Genomic DNA, 14,703 nt, shown 5'->3' with positions numbered 1-14,703 from the left:
TTAAATCAGGCTTCCAATTGCATTGTGGGATCCTTGTTAAATATGTTAATGAGTTTCGACTGCAGGACACTTGCCTGCCGCGCAACCAGGCGCATACACAGTGGGATGGGGGCGCCTGCCCCGTTTTTAAATTTCCCCCTTCCCACGGACTCTCTTCCACCTGTCGTGGGGGTGGTAATATCCAGGCCATGGAGTTCTACACTTCAGTGATTGCAATGTAATTTAACTGAGGTTGCTAAGCTTCCTCCAATGACATTGTTTTTCCTGCATCAATGGAGGTAACAGTGGTTGCTGCTTTTTGTGCAGCTGTTGAGCAACAGAGGAGTGCAAAGCAGGAGGTTGGGAGGTAAAGGACGACATAACTGGCCCCTACCATCAAATAATATGTTTTTTTACATTGCTGAGATTGCAAGGTTTAGTGACGAGAACTGAAAAGCTGCAATCATTGAGGTTCAGCAGTTGCTTTGTGCTCTTAGTGCTGTGAAATCTGCCCTACAATATAGAGTTTGAATTCCTGGAGCTAAGACAAAACAATCATTTTCACCTGTGTGGCATGTAAATGCACGATACAACAACTTCAGTTGTAGGCACTTCAAAATTTAGGAAAACTGAATATCATTGAAGCTTGAATTTCAAACTTTTAACCATACGTTTTTTTTTAAATGTACATTTACTTTAGTGTTGCCATGATATGTATTTGGTTTTATACCTGTTGACACATATTTGTATGAATGTTTAAAGGGAAGAGAAAAAATAATTGGCATTCTTCATTCAGACAATTTCCATGTTGCAATCCAGCACTTCGTCTGGTGAAGATGACAAAGGAGCGACATCCCCTAAAGATATCTCAATACTGGGCGTACTACAATATGGGTCTTCCCATGTGGTATACAAGGGTCGACAATATCCAGCGTACCCATTCACTTCTCAGTTAGTGAAGGTTGTCTTAGTGGTAAACTTGTTCATGTACTCTGCATCTTCATCAAGTGACATTTAACAACTCCCAACAAATTTGATTTTAAACACTGCTTGCAATGCTTCCTGCCTGATGGCTATTGTCAGTTGTCTTCATTGTCCTTCACACAAGTTTAGACAGTGAGTGTGGGCTATTCAATTTCATGCACCACAGCAAAGCCTGATGCTGTCCTCGCCCCATGTCCGCACATGTGCTATACAGCAGGGAGTCACTGGATAACCGTTTTCTTTCTCACCCACCCCCATTACCGAAGGGTTCTGAGACTAATTACAAAGCCCAGGCTGAAATCAGCTAACTCCACACAAACCTGGGACTGTCTGGTTTGCCTGGCACACTCTTTTTGGATGGTGGAATTAGTCAATTAAGCATGTTTCCAAGTTTGGTACAGTGTGCTATAGTGTAGTAGTAAATGATATACGTTTAAGCTGTGCGATTGCTTAATGAATACATGAGCTTTTATATATTAAAAATAAAAATTTGTATAAATATTGAAGAAAATGAAAACTGCAACGGTTGCACCCTGTGGTTGGATACATTTTAAGTTCATTTATTCAAATAATCTTTTTTCCACCCCCCCAACTTCCCAGAAAGGTGCTCGCTGTTGCTGGTCTTCAATTTCAATAATTGCCTTCTGTTCGCTTGCCCAGGGCCATATGATCTCAACTAATGGCTCTTGGCAAACAATTTGACTGTTTTGTGTATTTTGTTAATTTGTTATATTTGCCTTTTCGGGAGGGGGATGGGGTGGGGGGTGGGTGTTAATCTCACTACAGCAGTAATTTGGAGCTGGAGCATCATTGACCTCTTTTATTCCTTCGAAAAATCCCCTTCAAAGTTGTTTGCTTTTCTCCTGCTTTCCACTTCCTTGTTGTAACCTTACAATTCATGAAAGTAGTAAGTTGGGCACTGGTATGTATGTCTTGTGTTCTGGTGACACTGCAGCTTAAGTCATTGTGCATCTGATTTCTTCTTAGGTCCGGTGGATGATGTATTGGATCGTGTTTGCAATCTTCACTACTATAGAAACCTTCACAGACATATTTATTTCGTGGTAAGTTGCCAACCATCTCCAACATGAAGGAAGATGATTTGATAGTTTAATAGACATTTTATAGTGATTTGCTGAAGTGAGGATTGAAGAAATAATGGGGGTAATTTTAAACCCAAGAATGGGGGGTTGGGGACAGGTGGGAGTTAAAAATAATTGTTTTTTGGGTCGCGACTGCAACCCGGCTTTATTCCCGGGTTTAGCGTCTGCGTGGAAAAGTACAGGCTTCCCACTGGGAATGCAAAGTCCAAAAATTTTGCAGTTGCGACCCAAAAAAAAACTATCTTCAACTCCTACCCGCCCCCAACCCACCTATTCTTGGTGTTTAAAATCACCCCCAATGTGTGTGCAGCAGTAGGGGGAGGGGGTTGTGGTGTGTGTATAGAGCAGAGAGAGAGAGCTTTCATCTCAGTGATGCTGAATGTTGTGATTGTAAACTAAGCTATCCAAACTCCCTGCAGTTTGAAATGGAGTGATCTTGACTCCATTTTGTCATTTATTTTGCATTTTAGGTGGTTAACATATCAATCTAGCTTCAAAAACGTGGTGGGATTTACAGTGGATGTGCACATGGATTCATTCCCGGATAGGTGGACAGGCACCAAGTAAATTAGTGTTGTCTGCCTCAAGTGAATTTGATCCCTACCTTCAGAGGCATAGGCCTGCTACCACTAAAGTAAAGAGTCAATGCCAGTGCTACTTTTTTTTTCTGGCTGCAGCTCTCCACCCAGATACAAGGCCAGCAATGTGAATTTTGACATTACTAGCCTATACAGACTCTTCTCTTTCGCATCCTTTCTTGCCTCCCCTTTGACGTGTAAACAATTGCACATGCACAAAACCTGTTAAATAAAGTTGTTCCATTGTAGCTGTCAGTAAACAGGATGAATCCTGAACCCAGGAATTGGGGTTCTATATATATTAACCTAAACTGGTTGTTAGATTCTATGTTGTAGGAGATTCTAAATAGATATTCTTGCAACCAGTGTCTGATGCTGATCAGACCTGTCCCATAGGCCGTTGCAGTGGAGATTGTAGAATGTGTTCGTACAGTTTCAGTACTCTGTATTTGTTGTTCACTGACTGACTGTGATAAATTCTCTCCAACCTGCAGGTTCCCATTCTATTATGAGATCAAGGTTGCATTTGTTGTTTGGCTTTTGTCCCCATACACTAAGGGTGCCAGCATGCTTTATAGGAAGTTCATTCACCCCACCCTTTCTTCAAAAGAGAAGGTAAAGAAAAGGGGTTACATCTCTTGAGGATTGTATTGGGCTACAGTATTCAATAACCTATTTCATGAAAGATTTCTCCTGAAGATTTTTAAAAGCTTATCAATGTTTCTTTAAAAAAAATAGGTACAACAATAGTAAAATAGATTATTTTGCTGGTGCCAATTTTTCTTGTTTGCAACTTCAGTTAAGACTGAAAAGAAGGAAGTGCACTATCTTTTATTTTTAAAAAAGAGGAAGTTTTGACTTGAGAGTGTTTGATTGGATAGAGTACAAGGAGCTTTCCCTTGCATCTAACCTGTGCTCTACTAGATTCTAGAACGGTCCGTGTGGATTGGAAGGTAGCAAATGTAACCTCTATTCAAGAAAAGAGGGAGAGATAAAACAGAACTACTGGCCAGTCCATCTACAATCATAGCTGATCTACTCGATCTATTATTAGGGACGTGCTAACAGTGCACTTAGAAAATCATAACATGATTAGACAGAGTCAGCACAATTTTATGAAAGGGAACTAGTGCTTGGCAAATCTTAGTTTGTTTTTTGAGGGTGTAACTAGCAGGGCAGATAAGGGGGAGCCAGTGGATGTAGTATATTTGGATTATCAAAAGGCATCCACAGGATGCACTGCAGCAACTCGCCAAGGCTTCTTGGACAGCACCTCCCAAACCCGCGACCTCTACCACCTAGAAGGACAAGGGCAGCAGGTACGTGGGAACAACACCACCTGCACGTTCCCCTCCAAGTCGCACACCATCCCGACTTAGAAATATATTGCCATTCCTTCATCATCGCTGGGTCAAAATCCTGGAACTCCCTTCCTAACAGCACTGTGGGAGAACCTTCACCACGCGGACTGCAGCGGTTCAAGAAGACGGCTCACCCCAACCTTCTCGAAGGCAATTAGGGGTGGGCAATAAATGCTGGCCTTGCCAGCGACGCCCACATCCCATGAACGAATTTTTAAAAAAAGGTACCACACAAGGTTGTTGCACAAGATTGGGGGTAATATCTTAGCTTGAGGATTAGTTAACAGACAAAAAACAGTCAGTATAAATGGGTCATTTTTGGGTTGGCAGGTTATAACTAGTGGGATGCTGCAAGGATCAGTGCTTGGGCCTCAGCTGTTTACAATCTTTATCAATGACTTAGGTGAGGGGTCCAATTGTAATGTATCAAAGTTTGTTAATGATACAAAGCTAGGTTGGAAAGGAAGCTGTGAGGAGGACACGAAGAGGCTGCAAAGGGATATAGACAGGTTAAATGAGTGGGTGAGAAGATGGCAGATGGAGTATAACTTGGAGAGATGTGAAATTAACCATTTTGGCAGGAAGAATAGAAAAGCAGAATTTTTTTTAAAAGGTGAGGGGGATTTGGATGTCCTTGTACATGAATCACAAAGTTAACATGCAGGTACAGCAAGCAATTAGGAAATGGTATGTTGGCCTTTCTTGCTGTTCATGCGTATACGTTTGCCAGCAGAAGTCACAAGCTAACAGCCAGGAACATGAAATCTAGTGTAATTGAGGAAAAATTGAAAACAGAATTGCAATCTTGTTTTAAAATCCTGAATAGTAATAGTATTGCTACTGTAAAATGAAATGTCTGATATAAAGGAGTAGTTATCTCAAGACTGTAAAGCCCACCGCCATTTCTATGATCAGTTCCCTGATGCGTTTCCACTTTTGGCCATGCCATGGAAAGCAAGAACTTAGATTTATATTGCACCCTTTCTGAAGTGCAATCACTATTATGTCAGCAAATGCAGCAGCAAATCTGCTCACAGCAAGTCTCCTAAATAGCAAATGAATGACCACATAGTAGGTTTTGGTGGTATTGGTTTAGGGAGGATTGGTGGCCTGGATGTCAGAAGAACTCCTTGTTCTTCAAATAGTTTGGTGGTATCTTTTATGTCCACCTCAAGTCAGGTGGGGCCTCAGTTTGGAGTCCAGGCTGAAAAACAGCACCTCTAATTCTACAGTCCTCCCTCAGTACTGCATTGGAGTGTCAGCCTAGATTCAGGCTTCAAACCCTAATGAGGTTCTTGAGCCCACGCCTCTGGCAGTGTTACTAAGTCAGCCACACAGCATGGTCGAATGAATGCTTTTCTTGAAGGAAAAGGACAAGGGCTCAGCTGAGTCTGACTGTGTGTCGACGCCTTAACCACTAAAGTGAATGAGGTTCTGAAACAAGGAAGTGGGAGGAGAAAAGAATTTATAAAAAGCAAAGTAGCTAAGTGTCAATTCGGAATGAATCAGTGTATTTAGAAAGCAGTCTGGTGAGTGAGGGTCTGTTCATTGTGTACCTGTCACCTCTTCCAGTGCATTTGACCTGACGCTATTGCTGGCTGTCATTGTGATGCCCTTTTTATTTTTAAAGATATGCAACCATCTCGCATTTCAGTGATCATCAAATTAATTTATTGTATTTTAAAGTGATTGTTAGCTTCCAATTTTTCAGATATTGAGTGTTTGATACAAACCATGTAATCGTGCAGAAAAAAAATGCTTTACAGTCAATACACTGTTGTACGTCAGAAATGAACAAAAACTACTGGAGATACACATGTTTGTCATGGAGAGGAAAGATGATATGTTTGAGTTGAAGGGCGTTTGGCTTATTTTTCAGGTAATGAGGAAGCAGCTGCTTTACTTTTTATTTTATGCCTTCCCTCTCTTTAGGAAATTGATTGCTACATTATTCAAGCCAAAGAGCGTAGCTATGAAACCATGGTGAATTTTGGCAGGAAAGGACTAAACATGGCAGCAACTGCTGCCGTAAGTGCTGCTGCGAAGGCAAGTATTAGAACACTTGGACTGCCTCGTATTCAAATTACACAGTTAACAGTTCTTGTGGTTTTTCAAAATAAAGTAATCTTGTATGGATCACAGCACCAACGGGCCATGAAATTTGAGTGTTAACCTTAATCCTGGAAAACTATATGTTTAGCTATCTGGGTTCTCGGGTGATAGTGGAGCACATTTGGTGGGAAGTATTCTCATGTCTCCCACCTGTCTTATGTGCAGAAAACTGGTCAAAAGCAGCTTTTTGTAACTATTTAGAGTCGGGGCAGAACTCTGCTTTTGAACAAGCTGTAGAGAAGTCCAGAAGCAAGTGGCCTTTGGGAGATGATTGCTTCTTGCAGTTCTGTGTGCTCCCTATCCCCCTGAAATGGAGAAACAGAAATCCTGTGCTGGGGAATTTCAGGCAAATCTGTATCTGGCCGTTCTGCTGGAATTGAATTTGCTTTCTTGAAATTGGTATCGAGAAGTAATGCAATTTCCTCAATTTAAACAAGTCAATGCAGTTTTTTTAATGTTGCTGCTGATAATTACATTCATGTACAAAATTATTGCTCTGTTCATGCTGCCTGTAGCTTGCAACAAACAAAGATCCCTTAAAATCTCCTTGGTTGATTCTCCAAGGGAAAGTAAGCAAGACAGTTGTGTGAACTGGTTCCTTACTCTTAAAGGAGCAGACTTTGGAACCCACTTAATTTCTGTCTTTAATGTTTACAATAGCCTTAAGGTTTTGTTAAGAATTCTGACCACTTTGTGGTTTTACCAATGGTTGCAGTTGGTAGAGACTGCACTTAATAAATTGATTGTGTTTAATAGCAAAACATACATTGCAAGATTTATAAAATAAGGTGCAGTGAATAGGAAACGTTACGCAAAATAGCCAACAAGGGGCTACATTTTCCTCTGGCTTATCACTGATCTACTGCACCCAAAGCAATACATTCAGTTAGGGACCACTGAAGATATTGACTAGTCTAGTGAATAGATGAATTTCCAGTACCCACAGACTGCATTGTTTCTCCTTGATGAAATAGCCACTTGGGTGATCTGCTGGAGGCCTGACAGCAGCCATGAAGTTGCACCAAATGTCTTCGGGAGAAAGTTGAACAGGCAAATGAGCAGCATGACATGACATGACAAAAGCTATTCAATTCATCGAGCCAGCTTCTTCTGCGGAGCCATTTACAATTGATGTACCCTATGATAGATTCTACCCCACGCATTTGATCTGAGTAAGATCTGATCTGCAACAGCCTCTTAGTAAAACTCTAATATTCATCCAACCTTCTATCTCCACTCTTTTTTTACCATGGCTCACTGCTTTGCACCACCCTATAATAAGTAGGGACGATGTGATGGCTGTAGCTATGTCTCCCTTTAAAGCAGAAATTGCTTACCAGTCCTGATTTGAGCTTCTGCATGTTCTCTTGTGAGATTGTCAATCACCTACAATGTACAAAATGTAATCTGGGAGAAGAGAAAGTTAAGAGGGAAACAACCAAGATATTTTCCCCATAAATAATGAAAGCACTTAGGTTGCCTGAGTCTCACTCCCCCTTCAGACCTAATACTAGACTGCAGTTTGGACCACTGCATCATTGGGACTGTCTCAGTAAGAATTACCGAGTAGAATACGACCTTGTCGCAGAGCACGAAGGAAACACCAAACCAAATTATCTGGAGCAGTGTGCAGATTTGTGACTGGCGAGAGCCGTTTGTCTTTATTTGTTCTCGTGATGTGTGACATTGGCAAGGCTGCATTTATTTCCCATCCCTAGTTACCCTGAAGGTGGTGATGGGCTGCCTTCTACAATTGAGTGGCCTGTTATGCCATTCAGAAGGTGTTTGAGAGTCAAGCATTTAGTGTGGGACTTCAGTCACACGTAGGAAAGGTGGGGGAAGGCAAGTTCCCTTCTCTGAAGAACATTATTTTAAAGAAAAAAACTCAGCTTTCATGGCCACAAATGACCAGATTTATAGACTTCAGTTTCACAACTTGCCATGGTGGAATTTGAATTTGCAGGCTCTGTCCAGTACCATAACCACTATGCTTACATACTTGTGAAGTAGTGTTTGATTGTTAGGTGTACACATATATGGTATTCATTTATCCATGTCTAATATTGGCTTGTGAATGTGTTCAACGTGGGCTGGTGATCGATTGCCTGGGGGATGCTGGACCACCCTTTTAACAGGGTTGTACATTTCAAGATAAACTGTATACTGGAATACACATTTAATCACAGACTGGATACCATTTGGTCCATGGCAAGTTTCTCTTGCAGCTTGGCAACACTTCATTAATGTTGCTTGATTGACAAAGTTTCAAAACAGAATGCAGTAGAAGTATTGCTGAACAATGAGACTACTTCCAGGGTAATGTTTCCTATGATATGGAGGTGAAAAGAGGAATGAGACTGGAAATGCACAAGAGGTCTGACAACTTTTATTGTCTTGATGACCTGACCTATCAGCTGACAATTTTCAGTTCCACTGTAGGGTCACCCTTGAAATGTTGATAACTTGTTCTCTTTCAAATGCTGACCTACTGTGTATTTCCATCAACATTTGTTTTTATTTCACTGTAATATACCAGTCTGACTGTTCCCCCTTGGGTCTCACTGTTGGAGTGAAGTGTCTTTCTTGCTTCCCTGCAGAGTCAGGGAGCTATCGCTGGACGCCTGCGCAGTTTCAGCATGCAGGATTTAACTAGCATTCAGGGTGATGAACCAGCACATTACAGAGACCCTCTTTATCCTGAAGAAGTGCTGATGGGAAGGAAACCCATCTCTGCAGCAAGAGGAGAGTATTGTGAGTCTCTACTATTTTTGTTGAAGTGGTATTGAGGAAATGTGGGCCAATACAGCATAATTTGAAGACAAAGTTAGCTTTATTCCCTGTGCAAAGGTTAAAAGGGAAATAGGTCGCATGATCTTATAACTGAAGAGACAGCTCTACTATACACCATAAAAGCTAGCAGCCAATAAATGCAGTGTTCAGAAGATTGTTCAGTTTGACAAAGGTCATGTCCCTGTAGAATTTGGAGTTTTAATTCAGTTTTCTAAAACTCTTGCAGTTATTCTGCAGGTAACGAACACCTAGATGAATGTTTCAGGGCTACCCTATATACTTGTGTATTCCATCAGTTATTCATGCCACTATCTGGGGGATTGAAATAGGAACGGCTGATTTGTACCTAGGCATGAAACCTTGACTGGAAGCTTGCAGATTGAGCACTTGATGACTGTGTTTAACATGCTATGGCTGTTCCTGGCCTGTATTTGGCTCTTCCCTCTGTCCTCTGTAAGCAAGTTTAGCACTGACCTACCAATTGTATTTGCAGTGCTATGGCTGAACACTGAGTGAATCACAGCCATAATATTGCAATTACAGTTGACAAGTTCATTGTCTAACCCACACCGAAGTACTAAGTGGCAGTTGAATACAAAGTAAAACCCAACCACATCACAAACCTATTGTAATGGCATTCTAAACTGCAAAACTGAAGCACTAGCAGTTTTATTAATGTCATTAGAACTCCAAGATTGAATTATGTGTATCCAGTCCGCCTTAAGTTTATTAAAGCTTCTTTCAGTTACCTATAGTGTTTAGATAACTTTGAGTACAAAACACTGTCTACAGATCCAATGTAGGCAAATTAAGCTCTCATTTTAGAGTGATCCAGGAGAATATGGTCTGAAGTGGTGGTCTCCAATTGCCTTGCCCCTTCAGGACAGCTCTTGGTCTTTGTATTGCAGTGGGGGCACTGATTTCTTTTCCTGTATTGTCTTTGCACTGGAAACTTGAGGTAATGGCAACCCACGTATGACTTCTGTGTGGTAGATGAAACTGTTTCTGTTATCAGCACCAAGTTGTTGTAAAACATGTATGGAGTGAGGGTGGCACAGCTGGAATGCTGATATGTGGGACTCTGTTGTGGTGAGAAGCAAAGTAGAGACCAGAGGCTGGGGGGGGGAATTTGAGAGCGAGTTACTGTTGGATGTAGTTTCACACCTCAAGTGGCATTGATGGAAACTCCAGAGAAAACCCAAAGAGATAAAGGTCCTGAGCTGTGCAGACCAGGAACGTTCAAAGTTCTATCCCTGTTCCCTAGTCAATCAGCTGATCTCATCAAGTGCAGTGGTACACGTGGCATCAGTTCTCTTGGTTAGAGAAGAGGTTCCCACACCTTATGACTATTCAATGCTGCCCACCAGAAAGTGCTCATTTCTGGGCAACAGATCTGGGCTGCACTGAGGAGTCAGGGTAGCTTGCTGTGTCACTGTGACCTCACACATGGAGAATGGCCACTTGGGTGAGATAGTGGTCAGCAGCTGTATACCAGCAAAGGTCAGTGTCTTAAAGAGGAGAGAGGACATGATAATTGTTTGTATTGAAGTATTGTTTGGAAGGTGAAACCAGTGTTTCTGTTCCAAGTTCAGTTTTAATATTGCTTTTTATCTCAGCTCAAAGACTCCCAGTGACTGCGCTAAACCGTCAGTATGTAGACGAGAGTGATTCACAGGATGAGTGCAAATCTGACGGGGAGGCAGAAAACCAAAGGAGTTCATTACGTCTTCATGAAGTGCAACATTCCAGACGGCCCAGACGAGTCCAGAGCCAACACGTGCCCAGGAAAAAACTGCAGAGCAAAGAGGTAAAAACCTTAAAACTTACTCAAGACCCATTCAAATGACAGGGAATGGAAGTGTGTTTTATTTTCTGGATGGATGAGCCAAGTTGAGCCAAATGGCCCTCTTCATCTCACCTGTTTTTGTCCTAAGTGATGAAACAGAAAGTCATTTTTTTAATACAGGACTTAAAGCCATGTCGAGTCATTGAAGAAAATTGAGATGAATCCAGAGGGCATCCTGACCTGTCAGTACTGCACAGTGGAGAAGGGCATAGTGTCTTGACTGAAGCTCCCTCTGCCTTGTGCTTTTACTATCCAGAATTGCTTGTGGTAGCATTGTATTTCTCTTTGGCTTAAACACCGTACTGGTCATAATCATACTTGTACTGTTTATAACTGACAGCTTGCATGTTTATCCATTTTATGGTATAAACTTGTCTTGCTTTTCTTTTTCCTAATTTCAACTTTTTTTACTTTATTCAGGGCTTGGAGTTTGTGTTTACTTTCAATTTATATATTTTTCTGTATCTCCCAGTCTTGCAGTTTTGTGGAGGTGGTGCTCATTGTGGGCTTCTGGGTTGGATAATTTTGAGTTTTAAGCACTAAAGATGGTGACCCACCGCGCTGGCTGTATTGTCATCCTGTGTAACTAGGGATTTTCTTGGCTTGAATTAGGTTGTGTTTTTATTGCAGCTTTATTTTGCTCCTTAATAGATTCATTTCATTGAAACATTGGGTTGCAGCCCTCCAAAAGCGATTGCTGAAGTTTGGACCTGTTGAAATTGCAGTCGCAGCAGGTTGCTTTTTACGCAATGCTTTGAGGGCCTCCAGTGGATGAAAATGGGAACTGCATTCCAGTTTGACTTAATACCCAGTCTTTGCTGGAGAGAAGGGTGCAGCCTGATCTGGAAAGCACCTGACGTACCAGTGATGAGTCAAAGCCTATGGTTTTGATATGCAGTTAGAATGTTTTTTAAAAAAATCCAGTTTTCATACTGTGTAAAATATCAACTTCTCTGTTTCTAGGGTGTGATAAAACCAGTAAAAGTTAGGCCAAAGAAGAAGGCTGTGCAGTCTAATTTTGACACTTTGTGAACTACAGAAAAGAGCATGCCGACATTCATCAAAAGCACTGAGCTGCACAAACTTCGTGGGTAAAAATCGCCACTGCTATTTTTAATCACTTGCAATTTTAAAATGGCCAAATGTTGTAATTGTTTGTGAAACTGGGTCTAACTTTCTGCTTATTGTTGCATGGCCCTATTATAGGGGTAACTGTTCTGTAGACATGGCGCCACAGATTGGACCAACATTAAAGACAGTCGCCCATCTTAAGCCAAAGAGTGTTGTGACCTAGTCTGTAATTGAATTGACAAATGAGAATGTGAAGAGGCACCTGATGTGATGTTTCTTTTTAAAAGAAATTTATTTGACCCCACTCCCCAAGGTAGGAGAATGCTTGGCATGGCTTGTTCTGAGGGAGTCTGGAACTCCTTAGTTAGATTCCGAATATAAACCTGCCACATTTGTGAATTGCTCTTAATTTGGCAGGCCAGAGCAAAATATGAGCTTATTGAACCCCATCCTCTGCCTTTTACTCACTTAATTGCAGCTGGGAATCCCTAAATCGACACGACTCTAAAACATTTGAGTTTAAGCTCCTCTTAATGTTACATCTTCTCACAGGCACAATCTCAGTGGATATAGCACTCTGCCTGTGGGATAAATGTAAATACAATACGCAAGAGAAAAAGTGTGCATTTTTTGGCCTATATATATTTTTGTAATGTAAACACTGTATCATCAAAACAAAGGGCCTCCTTTTACCAAAGGCAAGGCTGCTGAGTTGCGTCACTTGAAATTCCATGTTTGTACGAGAGAAGTTGATATGCTGTATGCTTGTTAGAATGTACTATTACGATATCAGTAGTGCAGCGTCCTGAGTTGAAGACCAGAGTGAAGCTTAATGTGGATGGCAATTCAAGAGACTGTTCAAAATACTTTCTCTTGATTTTTTTTTTCCCCCTCCCTCCCACCACCCACATGGAAATTTGAAATATTCCCCAACCTCCAATACACATTGAAAGAACATATTTGTAAAAATATATTTCTTTTTTTTTAAAAAAAAAACTCATCTGCACCACAAATCTCAGCTTCTCATTTCATTACCACTGGCTACTTTACGCTGACACCAACATGGTGCTGTCCTAGAACAGCTCCATTAACAGTAGCGAGACTGCAACTTTGGGCCAGCCTGGCAGCTGAATTGGAACTACCTGATTCAAGAGCGACCACATTCCCAGCTGGGTACAGCAGATAAGTCCAAAGTCAACCACGTTGCATTGGGTGGAGCAGTTCTGGGGTGTCACCACATTGGAGCCATCAGTGCTGTCCTGTGGGTCTCGGTTAGAGGTGAAGGTTTTGGAATTTTTGCACTGCTCAAAACTTTGATTTTTTTTCTACTTTTACAATAGGCAGGGTAGTGGGAGAAATAATCTGAGCAAAAAGGGCTCCACATACGCTTTGCTTGTCCTTTTAAGCAGTTCATATAATTCACGAGTGCCCTGAGACTTACTGCTTCAGACTCCTGCCAAAGAAATTCCTTGTGATCTGCTGCAGCTTATTTCAGTAATTGTTGGTGTTTTGTTTGAATGTCAATACATTGGATCATGCAGTTTATCAACAGTTTCCACCCACAATAATATCTATTAAAACAGAAATACCCATAAAACTGGATCGAAGTTACACAAAATAGAAAATCTGCACGAGAAACTCTAGCAGATAACGAGGTTTCAATCTAATTTCTGTTATCTGGTAACTGCTAAAAGCAGCATCCGTCCTTTATTTTCGGTTTAAGATGACACCTGAGCCTCCATTACTTTCGATCATCTGACTCCCAGGTTTCCATTGTTCACTGTTTGACAGCTAGGAGAAAATCCCAATGATTTGTTCCTCAAACTCCCGTAATGTGACAACATGAGCGTTACTGGTAGTTGTTGAAGTCACTTTCCAAGCCAAGTGGACTTTCATGCCGATAGTTCAGGGTTCTGCAACTGGTGTATTTTCTATTCTTTGAATAATGGTAGCTTTTTAGATGATTTGTTGTTAAATGATATCTCGAAACACATGGACACTGAATTAGCTGTTTGGGCTGTCAATGCACTCTATGAAGATCAGTGGAAATGAGCAGGATTCATTTAAAATGGACATTTCAATGAAATATGGGGAGTTGACTGCAAGCTGAATGTGAAGTTCCCCTCCATCGAATTACATACTTGACAAATTGCAGTGGAGTGAAACTGTCGGTCACTTCGAATCCTCCTCGTGTCAAAACCTCCTGATAACCGCATCTCTCCTTGCTGTTGCTGTATGGTGTCCATTGCTTTTTAATCCTTTACAAGTGAGTTTTTTAAGTGAGTTTTGTTCTCACAATAAAATTGTTGGCTAATGATAGCTGTTTTTGCCTTGTTTGTAATTTGTGTCTGCTTTCATTCTAGTCATTGATCTGTCCAGCAACAGCTAATCTAATTCTGGAGGCTGAGTCCCCTCACTCTTGTTGTCTTAGCTGCCTTAAGCTCATGATTTGAAGTTCCAGGAATGGCTGTCACTCAGACATGCTCTCCTCAAATGGCTGAGTTGTCATGTCTCCACTGGGCCACTGGATGGCACCATCACAGTAAAAATCAAGGTTGTGTGGAATAGACAGGAATGAGCATCAACTGGGAAGTTGACAATTGGCTTGTTCACCTAACATCTTACATGAAAGGTGTTGTATAAATCTAACACAACACTGAGGGTATTCTTCACTGATTATGGGATTGGACCTGATAGTTCCACTTGCCGGCCTGGGGAATTGGGACAGCTCGAGGAAGTAAACTTGTTTCGAGGAGAGACGGTGAAATAAATGAAGTCGTTGTGATTGGGCAATACCAAGTGTAACTTTTAAAGATTGCATCTGGAAGGGAAGGCTAAGGAACATGAGCTCACAATTTTGAGGTCCTGGGAAAGAATGA

General features: G+C 41.4%; 1 protein-coding gene across 2 annotated transcripts in view; it reads left to right on the top strand.

The window, feature by feature from the left end:
* The window catches only part of LOC137335742 (receptor expression-enhancing protein 1-like), a 40,278-nt gene extending 26,135 nt beyond the window's left edge, over nt 1-14,143 (top strand). For both annotated transcript variants that reach the window (XM_068001071.1, XM_068001072.1), the window contains 6 exons: nt 1,951-2,027; nt 3,139-3,259; nt 5,938-6,051; nt 8,715-8,868; nt 10,524-10,714; nt 11,717-14,143. In XM_068001071.1, the coding sequence (XP_067857172.1) occupies nt 1,951-2,027; nt 3,139-3,259; nt 5,938-6,051; nt 8,715-8,868; nt 10,524-10,714; nt 11,717-11,785 (726 nt within the window). In that variant the 3' untranslated portion in view covers nt 11,786-14,143. The remainder of the gene's footprint in view (nt 1-1,950; nt 2,028-3,138; nt 3,260-5,937; nt 6,052-8,714; nt 8,869-10,523; nt 10,715-11,716) is intronic.
* The last annotated feature ends 560 nt before the right edge of the window (nt 14,144-14,703 follow it).

The sequence above is a fragment of the Heptranchias perlo genome, chromosome 20, assembly GCF_035084215.1.
Source record: "Heptranchias perlo isolate sHepPer1 chromosome 20, sHepPer1.hap1, whole genome shotgun sequence".
In the NCBI taxonomy this organism is placed as follows: Eukaryota; Metazoa; Chordata; class Chondrichthyes; order Hexanchiformes; family Hexanchidae; genus Heptranchias; species Heptranchias perlo.
This window is presented reverse-complemented; position numbering and strand designations above follow the sequence as displayed.